Genomic DNA, 22259 nt, shown 5'->3' on the forward strand with positions numbered 1-22259 from the left:
CAAAAATCCTAAAGTGAAAAAAAGGAATAGGTTTGGGGAAGAGATAATAACTAGAGTCTGGAGGTTTGGGGATAACAGATGATGTTAAAGCCTGAGAGAACAGCTACATCAGGAGATTAGGAATGGTGAGAGGGAGTCTTAATATTTCTTCCCTAACTTGCTCATAACAAAATGTGATTTTAAAAACGCAGACACATATACGCACAAATATACACATATAATTAAATATCTATCATATATGCAACTTATCAGTAGATTTTGTTTTTGCATCATCTTCAATTCTTATTATGACTCCCCTTTCTCATGCAAACCAGTCATTCTGTTTTATCAAAGAATAAAAAGAGCGGGGGAAAACAGCTAAGCATAATTTATCAATACCTCTGGAGTATTCTGCATGCTCTCTGTAAATAAGGAAGAGAGGTGCATTCTCCTTTCTCCTCTTTGGCATCAAATTTGGTCATTGTAATTGCACAGCTTTCAGTCTCTCTTTGTTGTGGTAGTAATTGTTCTTTCTGTTACGCTGTTATAGTCATTATGTATGTTGTTTCAGGAAAGGATTTTTAATCAATGGGAAATACATTCAAAGATGATATGTAGATCAATGAAAATATAATCATTTGTGTTTGGGAGCTTCAGAGGAAAGATTCCAAAAATACTTAGCTCCTAACACCACAGGAGTTGGACAGACTGAGGTCATCTAGGGCGAAATGCCACATAGTAATATAGTTCTTTATGGTCTAGCAACTCCTGGGCTTCCTGGGACAGACTATGTCAGAAGGGAAGGGCTACCTACCTCCCAGGGTTGTTGTGAAGAAAGAACATTGTCACATCTTAAAACACTATATAAATGTGTACTCATTTGTTACCATTGTTCTTCTAGAACTAGGGAGAGTGTGAAGTTCAGCTTTCAGGACTGCTACCACATGAGAGGACATTTGGAGGACAAAGATACTAAGGGTTCACCTGTAGTCAGCAAATATTTATTAAGCACCTGCTCTGTGGGAGGCACTGTGCTAAAGCACTAGTTATACAAAGAAAGGCAAACCCCAGAAAGACCAACTCCCAAGGAGTTCACTTTGTGATGAGGGAGGGGTCAGGGTAAGTAATGTTGTGGGCTAATTGGGAGTATCACTAGGTCTGGTTTCACAAAAGGAACAAAGTTCCCAAGTGGGTATATACTAAGGGGATATTTGAAAAGAGGGACTTATTGGGGGCAGCTAGGTAGCACAGTGGATAAAGTACTGGCCCTGGATTCAGGAGGACCTGAGTTCAAATTCGGTCTCAGATACTTGACACTTACTAGCTGTGTGATCCTGGGAAGGAAGGAAGGAAGAAAGGAAGGGAGAGAGGGAGGGAGGGAGGGGAGAGAGGTGGGGGGGGGGGGAGAGAGAGAGAGAGAGAGAGAGAGAGAGAGAGAGAGAGAGAGAGAGAGAGAGAAAGAGGGATTTATTTTTTGAGAAGACTGGGAAAAGTGCTACGAGATGTTGTTCCAATTAAGTGGATTAGGGTTATGGTTCAGGTCCTGTATGCAGAACATACTGTCTGAAAGTACCTAAAGCCTACCAGTGATAGTATCTTCCTTGTTCTTCCTGAAACATGGTAAAGCAGACCAGAGAGCTCCTAGGATTTAAAAAGCTTCTTATTGAAAGCTTTAAAGCTACCATCTCTATCTCTGATCTGTTAGAGATTCTGGTATTTAAGGGAGTCTGAAACTCTAATCAGCCTTTCTTGTGAGAAGAGATTTGGGGTTCTATCAATCAGAAAGTAGGGTCATGGACAGCTCTGCCCTAGGGAAATTTTCCTGCAATTTCATCCGTATAAGGAGACTATTCCCTCTACCAATATATTATTTCTGGTTTATAGTTTTAGAGGGTTTCCTGGGGTGTTGAAAACTTGCCCAAGGTTACACACAACTACTATTTCGAGAGGTAATATAGTTGGGTGATTAGATCTTGATTCAAGAAGGTGCTGGGTTCAAAGCCCACCTCAGGTACTTAGTAGATCTATGACTTTATGCAAGTCATTTGACCTTTCTGTGTCATAGTCCCGTCATCTATAAAATGATGAAGGAAAGAGGAAGAGAAAGAAGGAAGTTTAAAAGGGAGGGAAGGAAGGAGGGAAGAAGCAACGTAATCAGAATTTGTTACTTGCTTACTTATCAGGGACTATACTGAGCATTTCACAAATATTATCTCATCTGCAGTAACAAGGACCCTGAACTCATTAGCTTCTAAGATTCTTTCCAGCTTTTGATGTATGATCCTATGTGCCAGATGTGAGATCTAAAGCCAGGTCATCCTGCCTGTAGGGACATTCTACCCACCATGGCTGGTTGCCTCTCAGTCATTTGTGTCAAACAGCTAAAACCAGAGAGTGGGCTTCATGTAGAACCAAGGGAAGGAAATAGAATGGACAGGGTAATGATTCATCTTGCTAAGTTGTGAACCCTATGAACTGCAAAGTCTCTCCCTATAAAGTCAATTCCCAAGTATTGCATGATGATTAGATACGTATGACTATGGGTATATGTATGTGCAATCACTGCAGAATAAAAACTATGCTTTCTTTTGACTTTCTGATAAAAATCTTGAAGACTTGGGAGTTTTTGTATAGTATTTGAACCACTGCATTGTTTTTGTACTTTCTCTCTTTCTGTGTTAACTCTTCATTTTGATTTCCTATAATTAAAAAGCAACACAGAGAGGTTTCCTAACTGGTAAAGGGCTATCTAATAAGCTACATGAAAAATAAAACAGAAGTAGGAACTGCATGCCACTTGCATCCACTTTGCTAATAAATATTTGTAGCTTAAAATTCACACTTCAATGAATAATTTAAAATATGTTCGTACCATCTGTCCTCTGGGTGACTGACATCATCCACACTAGCAAAATAATCATGCAATGAAGAGACTATAGATGCTTCACTCCAGCATGAGTTATGATAGCAATGACATTGGTAACACAGATGACCCTGCCTACTTTCTCTGTATATAATTATTCTATTGGTTTTTCCCATTTTGCAAAAGGAGAGCAAGTGAACTCATGCTTCTGATGAGATTTAGCACATGAGGTTCAGGGATTCTTCTACTTATTTTATGTAAATTTTTAAAATGCAGAAATATGCTACATTTGGCATAGATGCTTGTCAGCTTTTTGGACACAGTGTTTACTGTTATCTGCCTTTCGATGCCAGTTGGAAACCAACTATACGAGTCTTGCTCATAACTCGAAGAACAAATAGGAGTCTATTTTGAGTGAAAATTCTGTTGTCTACTGGAATTGGCTTTAGAATTTTGGTGTAAATTGGAGAGGTTTGCACAAAGATCTGTACCAAAGTCATCTTCTCTGGCCTATTCAAGCCACGAATGACTCTGAAATGTCAAAATAGAAACATACCTTCCGGCTTTGAGGGGCAATGTGGAACAGGGGTAGGAAGCTGGAATTGGAGTCAGCCAGATTTGGGTCCAAGCCCTATGTCTGACATGTACTGACTGCATGATGCTGGAATCAAGCTCCCGGAGTGCCAGGCAGCTCTCTAAACCTCTAAGTGGCAGAACAGTTACTGATGGGCAATGGTAGAGAGTTTCCTAGGCTAATGAAAATGAAAATCGTGAGTCCAGACCCTCCCCACAACTAGACCATCTAAATGATACAACTCAAGACTTGATTCTATATTTTCTGATACTCTCTAATTATTTCATATATGTAAATTGTATTTCTTGGGAATAGTTCACATTTCTAAAATGCTTAAATATTATAATGCACTTTCCTCATAAGAACCTTGTGAATTGACTAGGACAAGTATAATTATCTTTATAAATATGAGGAAATCAAGGTTCAGAAAGTTAAGAGACTTGTCCATTGACTTTTAGCTAGTAAGAAGCAATATCAGAACTTGAACCCAAAGCTTGCAATTCTCAAGTCAGAGGTTCTTTCCAGTATGCTGATTTTGGAATGATAAGCTGTCTGATGCTGATTTTTCTTTCATGTCTGTTGCAACTTTCAGTAATAACATCTTTGTTAATAGTTTTTAGAAATGGAAAATTACAAAATGGGTAAAAGAAATTATGTTCTTTCTGGTTTTATTCAGTAGAGAATATAAAGGGCAACTAGTGGCACAGTGGGTAGAGGGCCTGGCCTAAAGTCAGGAAGACTCAATTTTCATGAGTTCAAATCTGGCTTCAAACACTTACTAGCAGTGTGACCCTAGGCAAGTCACTTAACTCTGTTTGCCTCTGTTTCCTCATCTGGAGAAGGAAATGGCTAACCACTTCAGTATCTTTGCCAAGAAAACCCCAAATGGGGTAATGAATGAAGAGTTAGGCACAACTGAACTACAACAAAAACCTCAGAGAATGTAAAGCAAATACAAATAAGTGGCTACCTACCCTATTTTTAAATACTAGTCAGCACATTTACAAGTTTACTCTTTATAAAGACTCTCATTGTTATGAAGATATTTTTGGGAGGTACCCTAAATCTCCATGCTGTAACTTAACACATTTTCTTTTGCTTATTCCCCAGTGAACAGGAATAGCTCCTTTTGTTTTGGGATAAAATAAACAAAAAGCATGAAATGTCCCCAAATCATGTTACTAAATTCCTTTCCTGTCTCTTCTCTCGGCTAAATAATTTTTATGCTTTAATTGTTCCTTATAAGATACATTTTCATCTTTCCTTTGACATCTTTCTAAATATTTCTTTATAGTTATGGAACCTACAACTAGATGATACCTAGTAAAGATTGAGAATAATAGAAGAATTACATCCAAATTCTGCTACTTACTCCTATGACTTTGAACTAGCCCCTAATCTTTCTGTGCCTCAGATTTCTCATTGGTAAAAATGAAGTATTTGAACTAGGTGACTTTAAAGTTCCCAGTGTCAAGATTGCTTTTAAGTGGAAAGGCTAAAACAGAGATTCAGTGTTAATATACTACCCATACACTTATTAGCCGTGGAACCCTCGAGAAGGCATTTAACCTCTTGGGTACCTCAGTTTACCCTTCTGTAAAATTGGATAGCATCTGCTTCCCAAGGTTTTTGAAGATAAAGTACAATATGTGTAGAGCACTTTGGAAGCCTTAAAGTGCTATATAAATTATGATTATTATTAAATTCACACCTATTTGACCAATCATTCTCCAACTTGTTTATTTTCCTTGCAGTCAATCAATCTATCAATCAACAAGCATAGTTGCCAGGCACCTGTAAGGGGTAGAAGGAAGACACAAAGACAAAATGAAGCAGTCTTTGTGCAAAAAAAAAAATGTTGTATTCAGTTTGCAGGAAAAAAAATGAACTAATTAATATATACAAAATACATAGAAAGTCGATATTAGATGGGGGGAATGGACTAGCAGCTGGGGGACGATCTGAGTTTGAATCCTGCCTCAGGCAGTTCCAAAAACGTGTGACTTCCAGTAAGTCATTTTCTCAACCTCAGTATCCTCATATGTAAAATGAACACAGTAATGGTACCTACACAGGTTTGTTGTGTGGATCAATTGAGATAACATGGGAAACTTTGCAGAGTTTAAAGTGCCATATAAATGATAGGTGTTATTATTAAATTTTATATTTTAAAAAAATTTTATGCTTACTAGAATTTAGCTTGACAACCTAAAAGTTTTCACAATAGTGGCATGCCCTGACTGAACTGTTGATGGTATGCCTGGATGTGCCACAGCTTCTGTCTTCTCTTCCTTAAGGCAAATTTGTCACCTGGGTACTCAAAAGGCAGCCCCCCCTGCCAAAGTTCAGCCTCCATCCAGAAGTTTACCTACCGTCTTCGACTCCACCTTCCGGAAAACGAAAGATGCCTCCAAAGTATTAAAAGTTGGGGAAATTCATGTGACTCATTTTCCCTTTGAAATGACTCTACTTTTACTGGGACATGGTTAAAATCTCCCACAGGGAGAGGGTAGCAACTAGTTCTGATTTGAAACTTAAGCCAACTTCAATAAGATATGCTGTATGTAGTAGGAAGACAGTTGCTTATTTATTTTCCTTGTGTGTGGACTGAGACAATCTCCCTGTTTGCAAATCAGTTCATTTCTTCAAATTGCCCCAAACCCACTTACACAGAAATTCTACCCCCCCTAGCTTTATGTATAGTTTTAAGCAAATCCCTTTACTCCCATAGGGCTCAGTTTCTTTATCTGTCAAATGAAGTTGACTTCTAAGGTCCCCTCTCCACTCTGTCCCTCTAAGTCTGTGTTACTCTGAACTAAGAAGATATCAAATCTCATTTTAGCCAGAGAACCCAATATAGACACTAGCAAAAGGCAGACTTCTAAAAGAAAAAATGTGAATAGGGTTGGCTATTTGTCATTGGGAGGAGAGAATAATGAAAAGGTTATTTTATTTAAAATCTCAGCCTCACCTCCTATTGGCAAGTAATCAAGGTTGTTCACGACATCCATATTCCACTTACAGTTAATTTACTCTTATTTATTCAATGATACTCTGAATTTGCTATAAATGTCTTCAAATTATATGTTACCTGAATTTGGGATTATTTGATCAGATTGAAGAGGAAAATGCCTTTTAGTCACTTAAGAACAATCAATTCTTTGGTTTTCAAATGAACTGCAATAGCATTGAATTGTTAGAACATACTGGGATTCTTATTAGTTCAATAAGATCAGAACCTTCAATCAACAAAAACCTAAATGTACAAACTGGAGAAATTGGATGTCTTTCATTTCATTTCATTGGAATGCAAACTTTCCTCTGGAATGTCAACCTGCATTAAGTAGGTGCTTACAATATGCTGTGCATTATGCTAAAGAACTGAGGATAAAAATAAAAGCAAAAGAACAGTCTCTGTCCTAGAGGTCACACTTACATTCTTTTTTTTTTCTTTTTTCTTTTTTTTTTTTTGTGAGGCAATTGAGGTTAAGTGACTTGCCCAGGGACACACAGCTAGTAAGTGTCAAGTGTTTGAGGCTGGATTTGAACTCAGGTCCTCCTGAATTCAGGGCCAGTACTCTATCCACTGCACCACCTAGCTGCCCTTGTGCCTAAGTTTTTAAATAGTTATCTCCCTCATTAGAATGTAAGTATGGGGCCGCTAGGTGGTGCAGTGGATAGAGTACTGGCCCTGAATTCACGAGGACCTGAGTTCAAATCCGACCTCAAACACTTGACACTTGCTAGCTGTGTGACCCTGGGCAAGTCACTTAACCCTCATTGCCCTGCAAAAAAAAACCCCAAAAACAGGCACAGACAAGATATTATTTGTTTTTCAGTCACTTCAATTATGTGTCTGACTCTTCATGACCCCATTCAGGATTTTCTTGGTAAAGATACTAGAGTTTCAGATTTTCCATTTCCTATTCCAGAGCATTTTACAGATGAGAAACTAAGGCAAATAGGGTTAAGTGACTTGCCAAGGGTCACCTAGCTAATCAATATCTGAGAGAGGATTTTAATTCAGGACTTCTTGACTCCAGGCTCAGGGCTTTATCTACTGTGGCATCTGTTATTCCTCCTTCCTTATTGAAGAAGACCAATGACATCAGGAAGGTTGTGTCTTGATTTGCAAGTGAATTGGATTTAAGTGAGGCAGGGCTATACAAAGTCATCAGCTTCATTCTGTTCTCCCAGAGCCACCTGGGTGCAGTGACAAGATATAGCTCAGGATGACTGAAGATAAGCCCAGATGCACTGGGAGACCTTGGCTTTTTTTAAGTTAGTCTTTCCCAGGTCTCAGTTTGTCTGAGGCAACACCCATTCACTGATTTAAGGCTAGGTAAGAAATAAATCTAGCTGCCCCACTAGATATATACCAAAGGAAAACAGTCTGAGGGAAAAGGATTAGCAGATTGAAGGGTTTAGAAAAGAAAGAGCCTCTTGGAGTAAGTGAGATTTGATATGACTTTTGAAAGAAGTCAGGGAAACTGAGAGGTGGAGGCAAAGAGGAAGAGTATTCCAGATGTTGGGGACAGTGAGTGCAAAAGGTATGGAGATTGGAGAGGGAGGTTACAGGAGATGGTATGGGCTGGTGCTCACTCACTAGGATGCTGTGTGTGGAACAGATCAGAAAGATAGGAAGCAGCCAGATGGTGAAGAGCTTTGCATGCCAAACAAAGGAGCTGATACTTGATCCTAGAGGTAAGGGATGAAGAACTAGTCAAGAAATCTGACAGCAATCAGACAGATAGGAGGAAAATTGGGAGAGAGACCTAGAGAGCAGAGAGCATCCAATATCAGTGCTACAGAGAAACAAGGAGCTTAAGGAAGATTAGAATGGGGGTAGGGCAGCTAGGTGGTGCAGTGGAGAGAGCACCAGCCCTGGAGTCAGGAGTGCCTGAGTTCAAATCCGGCCTAGGACACTTAACACTTACTAGCTGTGTTGACCCTGGGCAAGTCACTTAACCCCAGTTGCCTCACAAAAAAAAAAAGAATGTGGGTAGATATTTTCTCTTCCTTTTTGCTTTTTATCACCAGTGCTTAGCTACAATGTCTGGCACATAGAAGAATACTTAATAAATGTCTGTGGAATTTTATTAAATTGTATCAGGTTGCCTAATGGGTGAAGGCATGCTTGGGTTGTCTAGTTATCTTGGTGAGGAAAGGAAATAACCCATCTTTCTACTGGTTGGTCTTCATCTGCATCATCTCCTGAAAGTCCTAGAAAGAGGTTTGAAAATCAAAGGCAAGCTGTCTTTTTTGGACTTTTGCCTGAATGCTTTGTGAGTAATTGGAAGATTTGCCTTCTTTAAGACGTATGCATAAACATCTCAATAGAATTAGAGTGATGCCTTGGGATGGGTCCATTACCCTATTAGGTCTCATAACAAAGCTTAGATGTTTTCTGAGATAGAATCTCAATTTAGATGGGCAATAAATAACCTCTTCTCTCTGATGATTATGGAAATAAAGGAAGGGGTCAATATACACATTGACCATGAACAAAATGATTTGTTGTTGCAGCAGAATTGTGCACAAAAGGGAAATGTGTATGTCAAATTAAAACATGCTCAGGTTTACCAGGGGTTATGACCATTATTTTCTGAACTAAAATTGAATGCTTGGAGTCACTTGTTCCTATTTAAACAATGGGACAGAATGCTTGAAATGAGGGCTTTGTCAGAAAATCCAGGATATAAAGTCATTGTCCTCACTATCCCTCCCCCAGCCAATACCTACTCAACTTCCACTCTTGCTGATTGCAAACAGTCCTCTCTCACCAGTCAGGCTGGTCTTTCTGGTGCTATGCAGTATTCTCTTCATCCTGGAGAATGAAGTCAAGTAGGACTTAGGAAGCATTGCTAATAGTAATGTTAGTGGAAGTAATACATTCAGTATGCCAATAAATTTGGAAAATCCAGTCATGTCCACTGGATTGGAAAAAAATAAGTTTATGCCCCAGTCCTAAAGAAGGGCAGTGCCAAGGAATGCTCAAATCACCAAAAACAATCACTTTCATTTCACTTGCCAGCAAGGTCCTGCTTAAGAGTCTGCAATCTAGGCTTAGACAATATGTGAACTAAGAATTACCAGAAGAGCAGGCTGGTTTGTGAAGACACAGAGGAACTAGAGACCAAATTGCCAACATTATTATGGAGAAAGTAAGTGAATTCCAGAAAAATGTCTACTTCTCCTTCATTGACTCTGCTAAAGCCTTTGTGTGGATCACAACAAAATGTGTCAAGTCCTCAAAGAAATGGAGTGTTAGATCATCTTACTTGTCTTCTGAAGAACATGTCTGTAGTTCAAGAGGCAACAGGTAGAACCAAACATGGGACAGCTGATTGGTTTAAGATTGCAAAAGGAGTATGACAAGGCTATATATTGTCTCCTTATTTATTTAACTTATATTTAGAGTATATCACACAAAATGCCAGGGTGGATGAATCAAATCTCAGAATTTAGGTTGCCAGAAGAAATGACAACAATCTCAGATATGAAGGTGATACCATTCTGATGGCAGAAAGTGAAGAGGAATTAAGAAATCTCTTGATGAGGGTGAAAAGGAAGAGTGTAAAAGCTGGCTTAAAGCTTAATATCAAAAACATTTTAAAAACTAAGATTTTGGCAACTGGTCCCATCACTTGCTGGCAAATAGAGGGAGAAGAAATGGAAGCACTGTCAGATTTTATATTCTTGGGCTGAAAGAGGACAGCAGATGGTGACTGCAGCCATAAATTTTAAAAAATACTTGCCTCTTGGAAGGAAAGCCATGGCAAATCTGGACAATGCACTAAAAAGAAGACATCACCTTGCTGACAAAGGTCCATATGGTCAAAGCTATGGCTTTGCCAGTAGTAATATATGGTTGTGAGAGTTGAACTATAAAATAGAAAGCTGAGTGCCACAGAATTGACATTTCCAAATCATGAAGAAGACTTTTGAAAGTCCCTTGTGCAACAAGGAGATCAAATCAGTCAATCAGGCTATTCACTGGAGGGTCAAATACTGAAGCTAAAGTTTAAATACTTTGACCACATAATGACAAGATGGGACTCAATGGAAAAGACCCTGATGTTGGGAAAGATTGAAGGCAAAAGGAAAGGGGGTCAACAGAAGATGAAATGGATAGATAGTGTCATGGAAACAATGAAGATGAACTTGAACCAACTTCAATAGATGGGGGCTGGTGTCCATGGGGTCACGAAGAGTCAAACACAACTGAATGACTGAACAGCAACCACCACCACCACCAAAGGACCCTTGTTAAGGTAGTATTGTCTTCTTTTATAATGCTTTCCTCATCACTTTCTTGCCACCCTCATTTTCAAACTCACCATCTTGAGGAAACTTCCTCTGACTTCCATCCCTGTTATTTCCCTATTTCTTTTCTACAATTTGATTTACTTCAAACCCCCCCCACCCCTCACACCCATATATAACTATAGTATCTTAATTGAGATAAAATGAGAGAATATGGATAAAACACTCTGCAAACCTTAAAAAGGATGCATACATATTAGCTATCATTAGGTATTCTTTGAAGGCAGCAGCTAGTTCATGGTATGGACTAAGTAAATGTTCCATAAAAGCATAGGTAAAGAATGAGAGTTAACTAGGAATTCCTTTTTCCTGGGTAGAGTACCACACATAGAGTCTAGGGAGAATGGAGAAAATTCACCTTAGCCCACCAACGGTTGGCTTTCTATTTCTTTTCTAGTATTTTTAGTAGTTGCTATCCTATTCTTGTTAATTGGGTGTGAAGCCCTATTGTTTCTAGGTCTTTCCACTCAGAACCCCTTTGGACAAAACCCATCATCACTACCACCTCCTCACTCTAGTTATAGATCTGAATAGAGAAATGATTGAATTAATTAATAGGAAAATGAAAGGGTACCTGACCAGGTTTTACCCAAGATACCACTGTTATTCATGACCAGTTAATAAATAACTTCATTTTTTTTTGTTTTTGGTGAGGCAATTGGGGTTAAGTAACTTGCCTAGGGTCATACAGCTAGTAATTGTTAAGTGTCTGAGGCTGGATTTGAACTCAGGTCCTCCTGAATCCAGGGCCGGTGCACTATCCATTGTGCAACCTAGCTGCCCCCAGTAACTTCAATTTATAACTCTTCTTTTTGTTTATAATAGTACAAGACATTTGGTTCTTGTAAAGTAACTTTTAAGTTACTTTAATTTATTCTACTTGCTCCCACTCTTCAAGGTTCCCTCTGTCAAATGCTGGCAATAGCTCCATCTTGGCAGTCAGAGAAAGTTCTTGGTGGGATAGATGTGTAGGAAGTGAAGCAGAGGTTTCAGAGTAACAGTGTGTTTGGTTCTCTCCCCGCCCCCCCCCCACCTCCCTGCCAAGAGCATTGTGTTAAAGTCATTTGTTTTCTCATCCATACTTTGCAGAGTAAAATATCATCCTTGTTAGCATTAGAATAGTTTAGGGAGAACTTTGGGATTTAGGAGAGAGAAGCAACATGGAAGAGAAAAGGAGGACTAGCAGAGGTCCGCTGGGTTTTCATCTTGATTCTATCATCAGTGTGACTTTATGCAAATCTCTTAAACCTTCTTGGCCTCATTTTCCCCATTAGAGCAGGCTGGGCTAGGCACTTCAAAGTCCCTTCATGCTCTAAAACTCTAAGATTTAGTGATTTTAGAATAAGACCTCATACCATAAAAAGCCATTATTTTCTTAGTTTTTACCCTCTTCAAATTCTATGCAAGACAAAACTAATGAGAAAAATGAGGCCATTTTCCACAAAAGTCACTGTTAGCAAATAAAAATGTCAAGCAAATCATTGAATGAATAATGTGCTTTTTGTAAATTCATTTAAATAGCAGGTCTAGTTGATTTAAAAATATATATACCGAATAGATGAATTTAGAGTGGTTAAATATAGTAGACATTACCTAAAAGTGGAAACCTGCAAAAAGTGGTAGATTTGGATACACTCTCTTGGTTCTCCTTCTGCCTCTCTGACCACTCCTTCTCAGTCTCCTTTGCTGGTCTCAGGTCATACCCAGTAACCATGGCAGTCATATAGGGCTATCTCATGGGACCTCTTGTCTTCCTCCTCTATGCTACTTCACTTGGTGATCTTAATGGCTCCCATGGATTTAATTATCATCTTTTTGTTGATGGTTCTCAAATTTTCCTGTCCAGCCCTAAGTTTTCTTCTGAGCTCCATTTTCACATGTCCAACTGCATTTCAGACATCTCAAACTCAGTGTCTAATAGGCACAAACTCAATATATCCCAAACTGAATTTGTTATCTATCCCTAAACCCTTCTCCCCCTCTTTCAAACTTCTCTGTATTGTCAAGGACACAACCAGTCCTTCCGAGCCTCACAACCTAGGAGTCATCCTGGATTTCTCACTATCCCTCACTCCCCCTAACCCCCTACCATATCCAATCTGTTGCCAATAGCTGCTGATTTCACTTTTGCAACCTCTCTTCAATATACCTCCTTCTTTCCTCTGCTATTCCCACTACTCCTGTGCAAGCACTCATCACCTCTCACCTGGACTATTGCAATAGCCTGCTGATGGATCAGCCTGCTTCAAGTCTTTTCCCACTCCAATCCATCCTCCATTCAGCCAACCAAAGTTGTTTTCTTAAAGCGAAGGCCCACCATGTCATCTCCACCCCCTCCCCCATGCAATAACTCCAGTGGTTCCCTGTTAAATCAAATACAAAATCCTCTGGCATTCAAAGTCCTTCATAACCTAGCCCCTATCCCTACACCTACCTTTGGAGTCTTTTTACACCTTCCTCCACATCCCCTCTCCACTCCTCTGTCATCCAGTGACACTGGTCTCCTGTTTGTTTCATAAAAAAGACACTCCATCTCTCAACTCCAGAAAATTTCTCTGGCTGTCTATTGCCAATGCCGCGAGTGCTTACCATCTTCATCTCCACCTCCTGACTTTCCTGTCTGTCTTTAAATCTCATCTTCTACAGGATGCCTTTCCCAACCCCTCTGTATTCTGGTGCCATCTCGCCATTATCTACCATATATCCTCTACATAGCTTGTCTGTACATATTTGTCTGCTTGTTGTCTCTTCCATTTGATTGTGAGCTTCTTGGAGGTTGGAATTGTCTTTTGTTCATCTTTGTATCTCTAATGTTTAGCACCATGCCTTGCCCATGGTAGGCACTTAAAAAATGCTCATCAATGGATTGAACCAGAAGACCTGGGTTCAAATCCTAGAACTGCCATTTTCCTGTGTGACAGTGGGCAGATAACTCTAAGGGTCTCAGTTTCCCCATCTGTAAAATGATGAGATTAGACTAGATCACCTTCAAAATCTCTTCTAGTTACAAATTTATGCTCTGACTCGTGTGCTGTCTTATCAGCCTGCAAGTAAAAACTGATTATTGTATTCTAATATGTGTTTTATGGGAATACACACACACATACATATGTTGTTGAATTGTTCAATTCCTCAAGACCCCATTTAGGGTTTTCTGGGCAAAAATAATGGGATGGTTTGCCATTTCCTTCTCTAGCTCATTTGATAGATGAGGAAACTGAAACAAACAGGATTAAGTGACTTGCCCTGGGTTACATGTGTCTGAGGTCTGATTTGTACTCAGAAAAATGAGTCTTCCTGACTTCACTGTATCCACTATGGATATATGTGTGTCCATTGAAAAAAAAATTGAGGGTCATCTCATACCCTATAACAGAGGTTCTTGGTTCTTAATGTGGGATCCATGAACTTCTATATACACACACACACACACACACACACACCCCTTTTAAAACTATTTCAGTATAACTAGTTTTCTTTGTAACCCTTTATATGTAATTCTATACATTATGCATTTAAAAACATAATTTTAGCAAGTGTTCCATTGGCTTTACCAGACTGCCAAAGGGGTCCAGAACAGACAAAAATGCTAAGAACTCCTGTAATACCTCTAACACAACACATTATTTATCTTTAATTTGTTCTTTTAAGGTGAGTGACTATCCCCAATTAAAACATGAGACATTAGGCAAATTGTTCAGACTTCCAGCCCTTGGTGGCAGCATGATACATACAGCATTGTACAGTTTACCCAGAAGACAGATTGGAGTTAGAGGAGTTGAGATTAAATCATATCTTTTTTCCTAACTACCTGTGTGACATCCAGTCAAGCACCTAACTTTTCTGAGACTCAGATTTCTTGTAAAATTAGGGCAGTTAACTATACTACTGGCCTCAGACTCACATGGAATTAGGAATCACTAAACTGTACATAAGGCATCTTCTAGGTGGTGCAGTAGATAGAACTCGGGGCTTAGAGTCAGGAATCCAGCTTTAGATGCTTACTGGCTATGTGATGCTGAGCAAGTTTGCCTCTGCCTCAGTTTCCTCTTCTGTAAAATGAGCTGGAGAAGGAAGTAACAAAACACTCCATTATCTCTACCAAGAACACCTCAAATGGGGTCACAGAGAATCGGACACAACTGAACAACAAAACCATACATAAAGATTTATATAATGACATATTAACTAAAAAACCCACAAATTATGATTATACATTCTATTGACTTTTTATTTATTCTTTTATTTTCTCAATTACATTTTTTTTGGTGAGGCACTTGGGGTTAAGTGACTTGCCCAGGGTCACACAGCTAGTGTTAAGTGTCTGAGGCTGGATTTGAACTCAGGTACTTCTGAATCCAGGGCCAGTGCTCTATCCACTGTGCCACCCAGCTGCCCACTCTCAATTACATTTTAACCTGGTTCCATTGCACTTGGGAGTACTGCTGACTGGCTGGATGTTTGACACCTCTAGGCTAGATGACCTCTAATACCCCCTACTAATTCTAAATTTATGATCCTGGGACTTAATCCTAGCATGCATAAAATTATGCCACTTCTCATTTCTAGTAATAGAAATTTCTCATTTCAGCCTTTTCTCATTTCAGTCATTGCCCAGGGCCTTTCTGGGAATTCTAAGGTGGCAAACATATCCCTCTCCCAGTCCAACTGCCTACTGTGAATGCTGTGAAGATACAGAGTATCTCTATTATATATAAGAGCAAAAATAAATCAAACTACTAAGCATATTAGCTTTCTGTCTCTTTGCATCTTTCTCCGAGCTCCCTCTAGCACCATCCAGAATCTTTAAAAATAAAAAATAGAAGCAAACAAGACTAAAAGATGCTCAAATGAATATATCTCTCCATGTGTTTTCTTCCTCCCAATAATTCTAATATTGGCAGCTAGGTAGAGCAGTGAGTAGAGCGCTGGGCCCAAAGTTAGGAAGACCTAAATTCAAAACCAGCCTCAGACACTTAGTTGCTGTGTGACTGACCTGTCTGCCTCATCTTCTTCAACTGTAAAAGGGTGATAATGATACTAGCTAACTCCCAGGGTTGTTATGAGGATCAAATGAAATAATATTTATAAAGCACTTAGCACAGTGCCTAGAACATAATAGATACTTAATAATTGCCTTTTTCCCTCCTTTCCTTCTTTCTTTCATTCTGTCATTCTTTCCTTTCCAATATCCCTCTAATAAATTATTTCAACGGATTGAAACCTGGAAAACAGGGGTTTCAGTTAGCGGTCTATAAAACCCCTCAAAATGTCATTCATTTTAGAAGAACTCTGACTCTAACATAATTTTAGGTCATATCTGATTTAAACATTTTACCCATTTTCTTTTTTTAATAATATTTTATTTTCCCCCAACATGTAAAAAAAAAATTTAAGATTTGTTTCTTTTTTTAAGTTTTGAATTCCAAATTCCATCCCTCCCTCCCTTACCTTTTTTCTGAGATGTTAAGAAATCCGATATAAGTTATTTATGTAAAATCATGTAATGCATTTCCATATTAGTAATTTTGTACGAGAAGACTCAAAATAAAAACGAAAGGAGTGAAAGACAGTGTACTTCAGTCTGTATTTCACCAATTTTCTATACTGAATTGCTATGTTACCTCTAATACCCAGTTGTCTCAACTTTGTGATATGAGGATGCATAGTGGGATATAAGGATGTACTACTCCAATTCCAATTTGCATTGGTGGGGTTGATCTCTAGGGGAAGATTAACTACTCATCTTTTCAGCATTCTAGGGGTAACTCTGAGAGGCGATGGGTCAAGTATTCATAAACTCGAACTGAAGATGCTTGCCATAGATTACCAGTCAGTAGCCTCAATTAGGTGTTGTTTTTTGTTTTTGTTTTTGTTTTTTTTGGTGGGGCAATAAGGGTTAAGTGACTTTCCCAGGGTCACACAGCTAGTAAGTGTCAAGTGTCTGAAGCCGGATTTGAACTCAGGAACTCCTGAATCCAGGGCTGGTGCTTTATCCACTGCGCCACCTAGCCGCCCCCTCAATTAGGTTTTTAGAAAGAATATTAAACAGGCAGAGTAAAGAAAGTTGTTACAGAAATGATACCTTCTACTCCCAAACCAAGTGCACAGGGTTCCTGAGAAAAGTAAAATGTTAGTTTTAATTTTAAACTCAAATTTAAAGTAAAATGATAACTGGGTGAATGTGTAGTGAATACATATGGCAAATGAGTAAATCATAGCTCCTTATTAGTGGGATTCCTTTTCTCACTTTATAAAGTCCTCATGAAAATTTCCTTACATATAGCTCTCTGCTAGGATCTAAGGACTGCTGTCTTTATACTATCCACAGCCGCTACTTCTCTCTATCACAAGGGGTCACAATTACTGGAGTTGCAACCATCTTAAACTGATATTATTCTGGGTGCTTTCCTCCCGGGATCTTGACTAGAGTTTCTCTCCTATTAGGGTGGCCTGCTGCTGAAATGTGTAATTCTAATCTGGTTTGCTGTGTTACACAGAGGTCCAGAAGTGTAATCTCATTCTTTCAGCCAGTCACAAAATGCATCCTGTGTGGCATCATCTGTTTTTTTAAAGATCAAAGCACTTTATTCTCCTTGAATTTATTATTGGCTTATCTGCACCTAGTTTACACCTTTGACTGATCCATTTAATAAAAAAATTCTGAACCTTATAGTTTCATTAAGAAGGCATAGAAACTCTCTTCCTTACACATTCTTGAAAATTTGCTGAACAGAAAGTAACCTCAAATACCAAATTATCTTTTTCAATCTTGACATGGCCAGAATTCAACAATCTTTTAAAATGTAAAACTATTAATATATTTTGGCAGATTAGTATATGTCTACTTGCCCCAACCTGTAAAAAAATTTTAATTAAAAGGTCAAATTTAAAGAAGACTGTGACTGAGGAATAAGTTTCCAAAAATAGTAAAAAATTATTTATAATCTCTCAGATTTGTTAAGTACTTCGGAGGGGAAGTGATGATCATTATGCGTTAGCATGGATTCATCAAGAACAATTCATGCCAAACTAATTAACCTAATTTCCTTTGTTAACAGAGTTACTAGACTGGTAAATCAGGGGAATGGCAGAGATTATAATAATGATCATGATAATAATGGACATGTATATATTGCTGTAATGGTTTGTGAAGTGCCTAATATATACTATCTAATGTGATCCTTACAACATCAGGACAGTCTACTAATATCTCCATTTTACAGACATGGAAAATGAGGCTCAGAGAGATCCAGGTACTTGCCCAGAATGACCCTAGTTAGTAAGTGGATGGGATTAAAACCCAAGACTCTTCAACGACAAGTCCACTCTTTTTGTGCTAAACCACATTACCTCAGAAAGATATAGCATATCTGGATTTCAACAAGGCATTTGATAGGGTCTCTTATGATATCCTTGTAGACAAGGTAAGAGGGATATGAACTGGATTCTTGCATGGTTAGGTGAATTAGACTGAGCTCATTGAGAGCTTGGACTGTTTTTTTAATCTTTCTTTGTGTTATAAATGGCTTAGCATAGTGCTTAGAACATAGTAGGTACTTTTAAAATGCTAATTGACTGACTGGTTGAATGCTTGGACCTAAAACTGGTTTGAATTCAACCTGGAGATAGGATTTTAATGGAATTCCACAATACTCTGATGTTGGCAGTGATCTTTTTAACACTTTTCTCAGACTTGAATGAAGACAGTGATGGCTGATGAGTCAAAGCTGGGAGACATTGCTAACTTGTTGGGCAACTGGGTAAGGATTCAGAAAGACCTTAAGGCTAGAGTGATGGGTCGGTCATAATAAGAGGCTAGAGTGATGGGTTGGTCATAATAAGAGGAAAATTATTATGGATGATGGTAAAATTCTGCTTTGGATTAAAAAAATCAACAATCTCAAAACAGAATGATGGAAATGTGGCAAGGTAATTCACATGAAAAATATTAGAGGGAAAAACTTAAAGGGATGGCAAGCTACTAGTAGTGTGTGACATGATAGCTAAAAGTGCTTTGCTAATGTCCTCTAATGCTGTAGCAATAGGAAAAAAGTGTCTAGAAAAAGCAAAGTTCATAGCAGCCTTACTATAAAATTTTTTGTTCAGACCACATTTTGAGCATGGTATCCCTTGTGGATACCACAATTTAGGAAGGATATTGATAAACTAGAGATTGTTCAAAGGGAAAGTGTGGATACATGAAAGCAAACTATATGAATATCTGTTGAAGAAAGGTAGGATTAACAGCTCTAGAGCAAAAGAAGACAAGTGGGCCTTTTTGCCCCTGCTTTTTGTTTGTTTTTTCCCCAGCCTGTATCTATTATTGTGAACATTCTACTTATACCAAAGTTGAGAACAACTTGTCCTTTCACATATGGGAAAGTCCTTGGATAGAAACATTCCACCTCAGTTCTTCATCTACAAAATGCAGATTATAGTTTCTACAATACCTCTTTCTTACAGCTGTTGTTCTTGAGGCTCAAATAAGATAATGGGTGGAAAACATATTGTGAATTTTAAAGCACTGTATAAATGTCAGATTATTATTATTATTATTATTATTAGATTATTAGATCTTTAGGAAGAAAACATTTCTTATGAGAGGAGTTGAGCATCCGTGTCAAAATGTGAGAATGAAAGAGTTATTGCTTGGGATGTTGTGTTAGAAGTCGGATGGCTGTGCAATTATCCACAGCAGTGATTTATGAAAGAAGACTCCTGTTTGAACAGCCAGTAAATGTTCAAATGCCTAGACTTATAATTTTTGACCAGAAAATTGGAAAACTACCTGTAATTATTTCCATGTGCCTTTTTCTTCATTCTGAATGTCTATAATGGGTTTGAAAAGTAATTTAGCTTTCTGAAAATGTACCACGGACTTGATCATTTCCCTTCTAGCAGAGGTATGTTTGATACATAGATAAATACCCCCCCCCTCCCCCGATTAACCAAGGGCTGCTAAATTTAGTTGGTGTTCTTTTAGAGACAAGACAAAAATGGATTAAAGGCTCACTGTCTACTCAGAAACAGGACTGGGAGGGAGGGAAGGCTTTTGTGAAGCCAGGCACTTTCGACTTCATCTGCTCAGCCAATAATTGGTTGAGGCTTGACTCTGAGTAGGGAAAAAAAAGCAACCAGCTTCCTGTATCCATAAGGAAAAAAAGCAAACTAATGCATCTAGGCACTGAGGGAAAGCTGAATTGGCTTTCTGAGCAAAAGAGCCCCAAGCCACCTGTGAGCAGCACAGCTGGAAAGAAGTCCATAATCTGGCATCTTATTCCCAGCTTTTCCAGGAAATGTTACTCTTTGCCTATTAGTTGTTGTTTTTTTTTCTTTAATTCTTTGTGCTTGGAGAAAATGAGTTTACCATCTAGCTGTGAGCACCTGACTCTGGAGAAGGTGGCCAGATTCCGGAGTGCTTACATTCATGGATCACCTTATGCTATCAACAAGCCAATTGATATTAAGCAGCAGAGGAGACGGTAATGTGTTTTCCTTTATTATAATTGTTTGTCAGGGAAACCTTGTGCTGTGAACCTGCCTGCTTCCCAATGTTGAAGTCTGCTAATTTGGGGCATATGATGAATGATAGTTTTACATTTTGCACTAGTGGAGAACTGAGAACCATTAGCTGAAGAGAAATACTGGAAAAATCCCTTATTTTTAGCTCAAGCGAATCCTGGACCCATTTAAGAAAAAGAAGAAAGCTTAGCCATTTTCCAGGGGGATGGTTCCCTAAAGCTTCTGTATTTGAATGAGCTGTGGTTCTTGGGACCTAGAGACCCACCATAGCCCCCACAAGAGAAGGATTTTTAAGGGACATCAGGAAGCAATGTTATTCATAATTAGCTTTTAATTCCAGCTTCCCAGCTGTTAGGTTAGATAGGTCATATTCTTCTGTGTTCCTTCAGGAATATACAGATTCGACAGAACCATTCATTTTCACATCACCGCTGCTTGTGTTTGAATGGATGGTAAAGTGTTAAGTATTTCCCCTACCAAATCATCATTTTTGGATCAATGTTCCAGGCATATGTTCTCTCCCAGCCCCGCTTCCATTTACTACCTTTCTGCATGCTATTTAGTGGCATGAGGAATTGCAAAGTTGAGAACTAGATTTTGGTTACCAGAAATACACAAACCTAGTTTACGCTCAAGAATGAATTTTCCTCACTTATTCCCAAGTTTTACACTGCTAGGGCAGGAGAGCTATATTTAGTCATGGACCTCAGTAGTTTCTTACCTTTAATCATGATTTAATTTTAATCTAAGATGTCAGCATTTTAGAATGGACCATTTTTCTTAGCATTGATAGATCACTAGACTTGGAGTCAGGAAGACCTGGGTTCCAATTCTGCTTCAGATACTTACTAGATGTGAGACATTGGTAAAGTCACCTAACCGTTTTTGAGCTCATTTTCCATCTATAAAATGCAGGGGTTGGCCTTGATGGCTTCCAAAGTTCCTTTTGGCTCTAAATTTATAGTTTCATGATGCCATGACTTTACTAAGAGCATTGGACTTGTCTCAGGCCCTTCCATCAGTCAGGTAGATCTTTAGATTGGTAGCCACAAGGATTTGGAAATCATCACCTTTAGCGCTCTCATTTTTTTTTTTTTTAATTTAGTGAGGCAATTGGGGTTAAGTGACTTGCCCAGGGTCACACAGCTGGTAAGTGTTAAGTGTCTGAGGTCGGATTTGAACTCGGGTCCTCCTGAATCCAGGGCCAGTGCTCTATCCACTGCGCCACCTAGCTGCCCCTAGCGCTCTCATTTTCACAGATTTTGGAGAAAAAATGAGTACGTTTTCTTGTTCCTCCTTTTGCACACCCATGACATTTTGTTTTTGTTTTTTCAGGGCAATGAGAGTTAAGTGACTTGCTCAGGGTCACACAGCTAGTTAAGTGTCAAGTGTTTGAGACTGGATTTGAACTCAGGTCCTCCTGAATCCAAGGCCAGTGCTTTATCCACTGTGCCACCTAGCTGCCCCCTATTTTAAGATATGTGATATATTATATGTGTTCCAGTATTCAGTCGAGCTACTATATCCAAGCAGTTGATCAGTTTGATCCAGTTTGCAGAAATGACTGAAAGGAAACTGCTTTCTGACTTCATGGGGAAAGGCTGATCATTTAAGGTGAAACCACAAATGTTTTGTTTTGTTTTGTTTTGTTTGAGGATGTTTATTCCATTTTTGCTCCACATTGAGAATTTTTTCTTCCATTCGAATACCTTGGAACAGTCAGAAAAAAACAACAACACCCAGTTATGTTAATATCCAGCAGCTAATGACTAGGAGCAGTACAGACAAGTAATAAAAAGGAAACTATTTCCTCTAACCCACACCACTAGCAACCTTGCTGTGGTAGGCACAGCCTCCCAGATCTCTTGGAGGTTCTACAGTCCAACAATAATGTGTGATTCCACAAATTCATATGCAGTGAACATACCACAATGTTGCATGTCACCCAGCACAATTATTCTCTTTTGAGGAGGGGAAATAGTCTTGCAAGTC

General features: G+C 38.8%; 1 protein-coding gene across 5 annotated transcripts in view; it reads left to right on the forward strand.

Moving 5' to 3' along the window:
• Nucleotides 1-22259, forward strand: part of PDE4D (phosphodiesterase 4D) — a 1961234-nt gene that overhangs the window by 1425116 nt on the left and 513859 nt on the right. For 2 of the 5 annotated variants that reach the window (XM_043987025.1, XM_043987050.1), the window contains exon 1: nucleotides 19930-20227. The exons of the other annotated variants lie outside the window; for them this stretch is intronic. In XM_043987025.1, coding sequence (XP_043842960.1) covers nucleotides 20103-20227 — 125 coding nt within the window. In that variant the 5' untranslated portion in view covers nucleotides 19930-20102. Of the gene's footprint in view, nucleotides 1-19929; nucleotides 20228-22259 lie in introns of those variants that run through there. 5 annotated transcript variants of the gene reach the window in all.

Source organism: Dromiciops gliroides, chromosome 1, assembly GCF_019393635.1.
Source record: "Dromiciops gliroides isolate mDroGli1 chromosome 1, mDroGli1.pri, whole genome shotgun sequence".
NCBI lineage: Eukaryota > Metazoa > Chordata > Mammalia > Microbiotheria > Microbiotheriidae > Dromiciops > Dromiciops gliroides.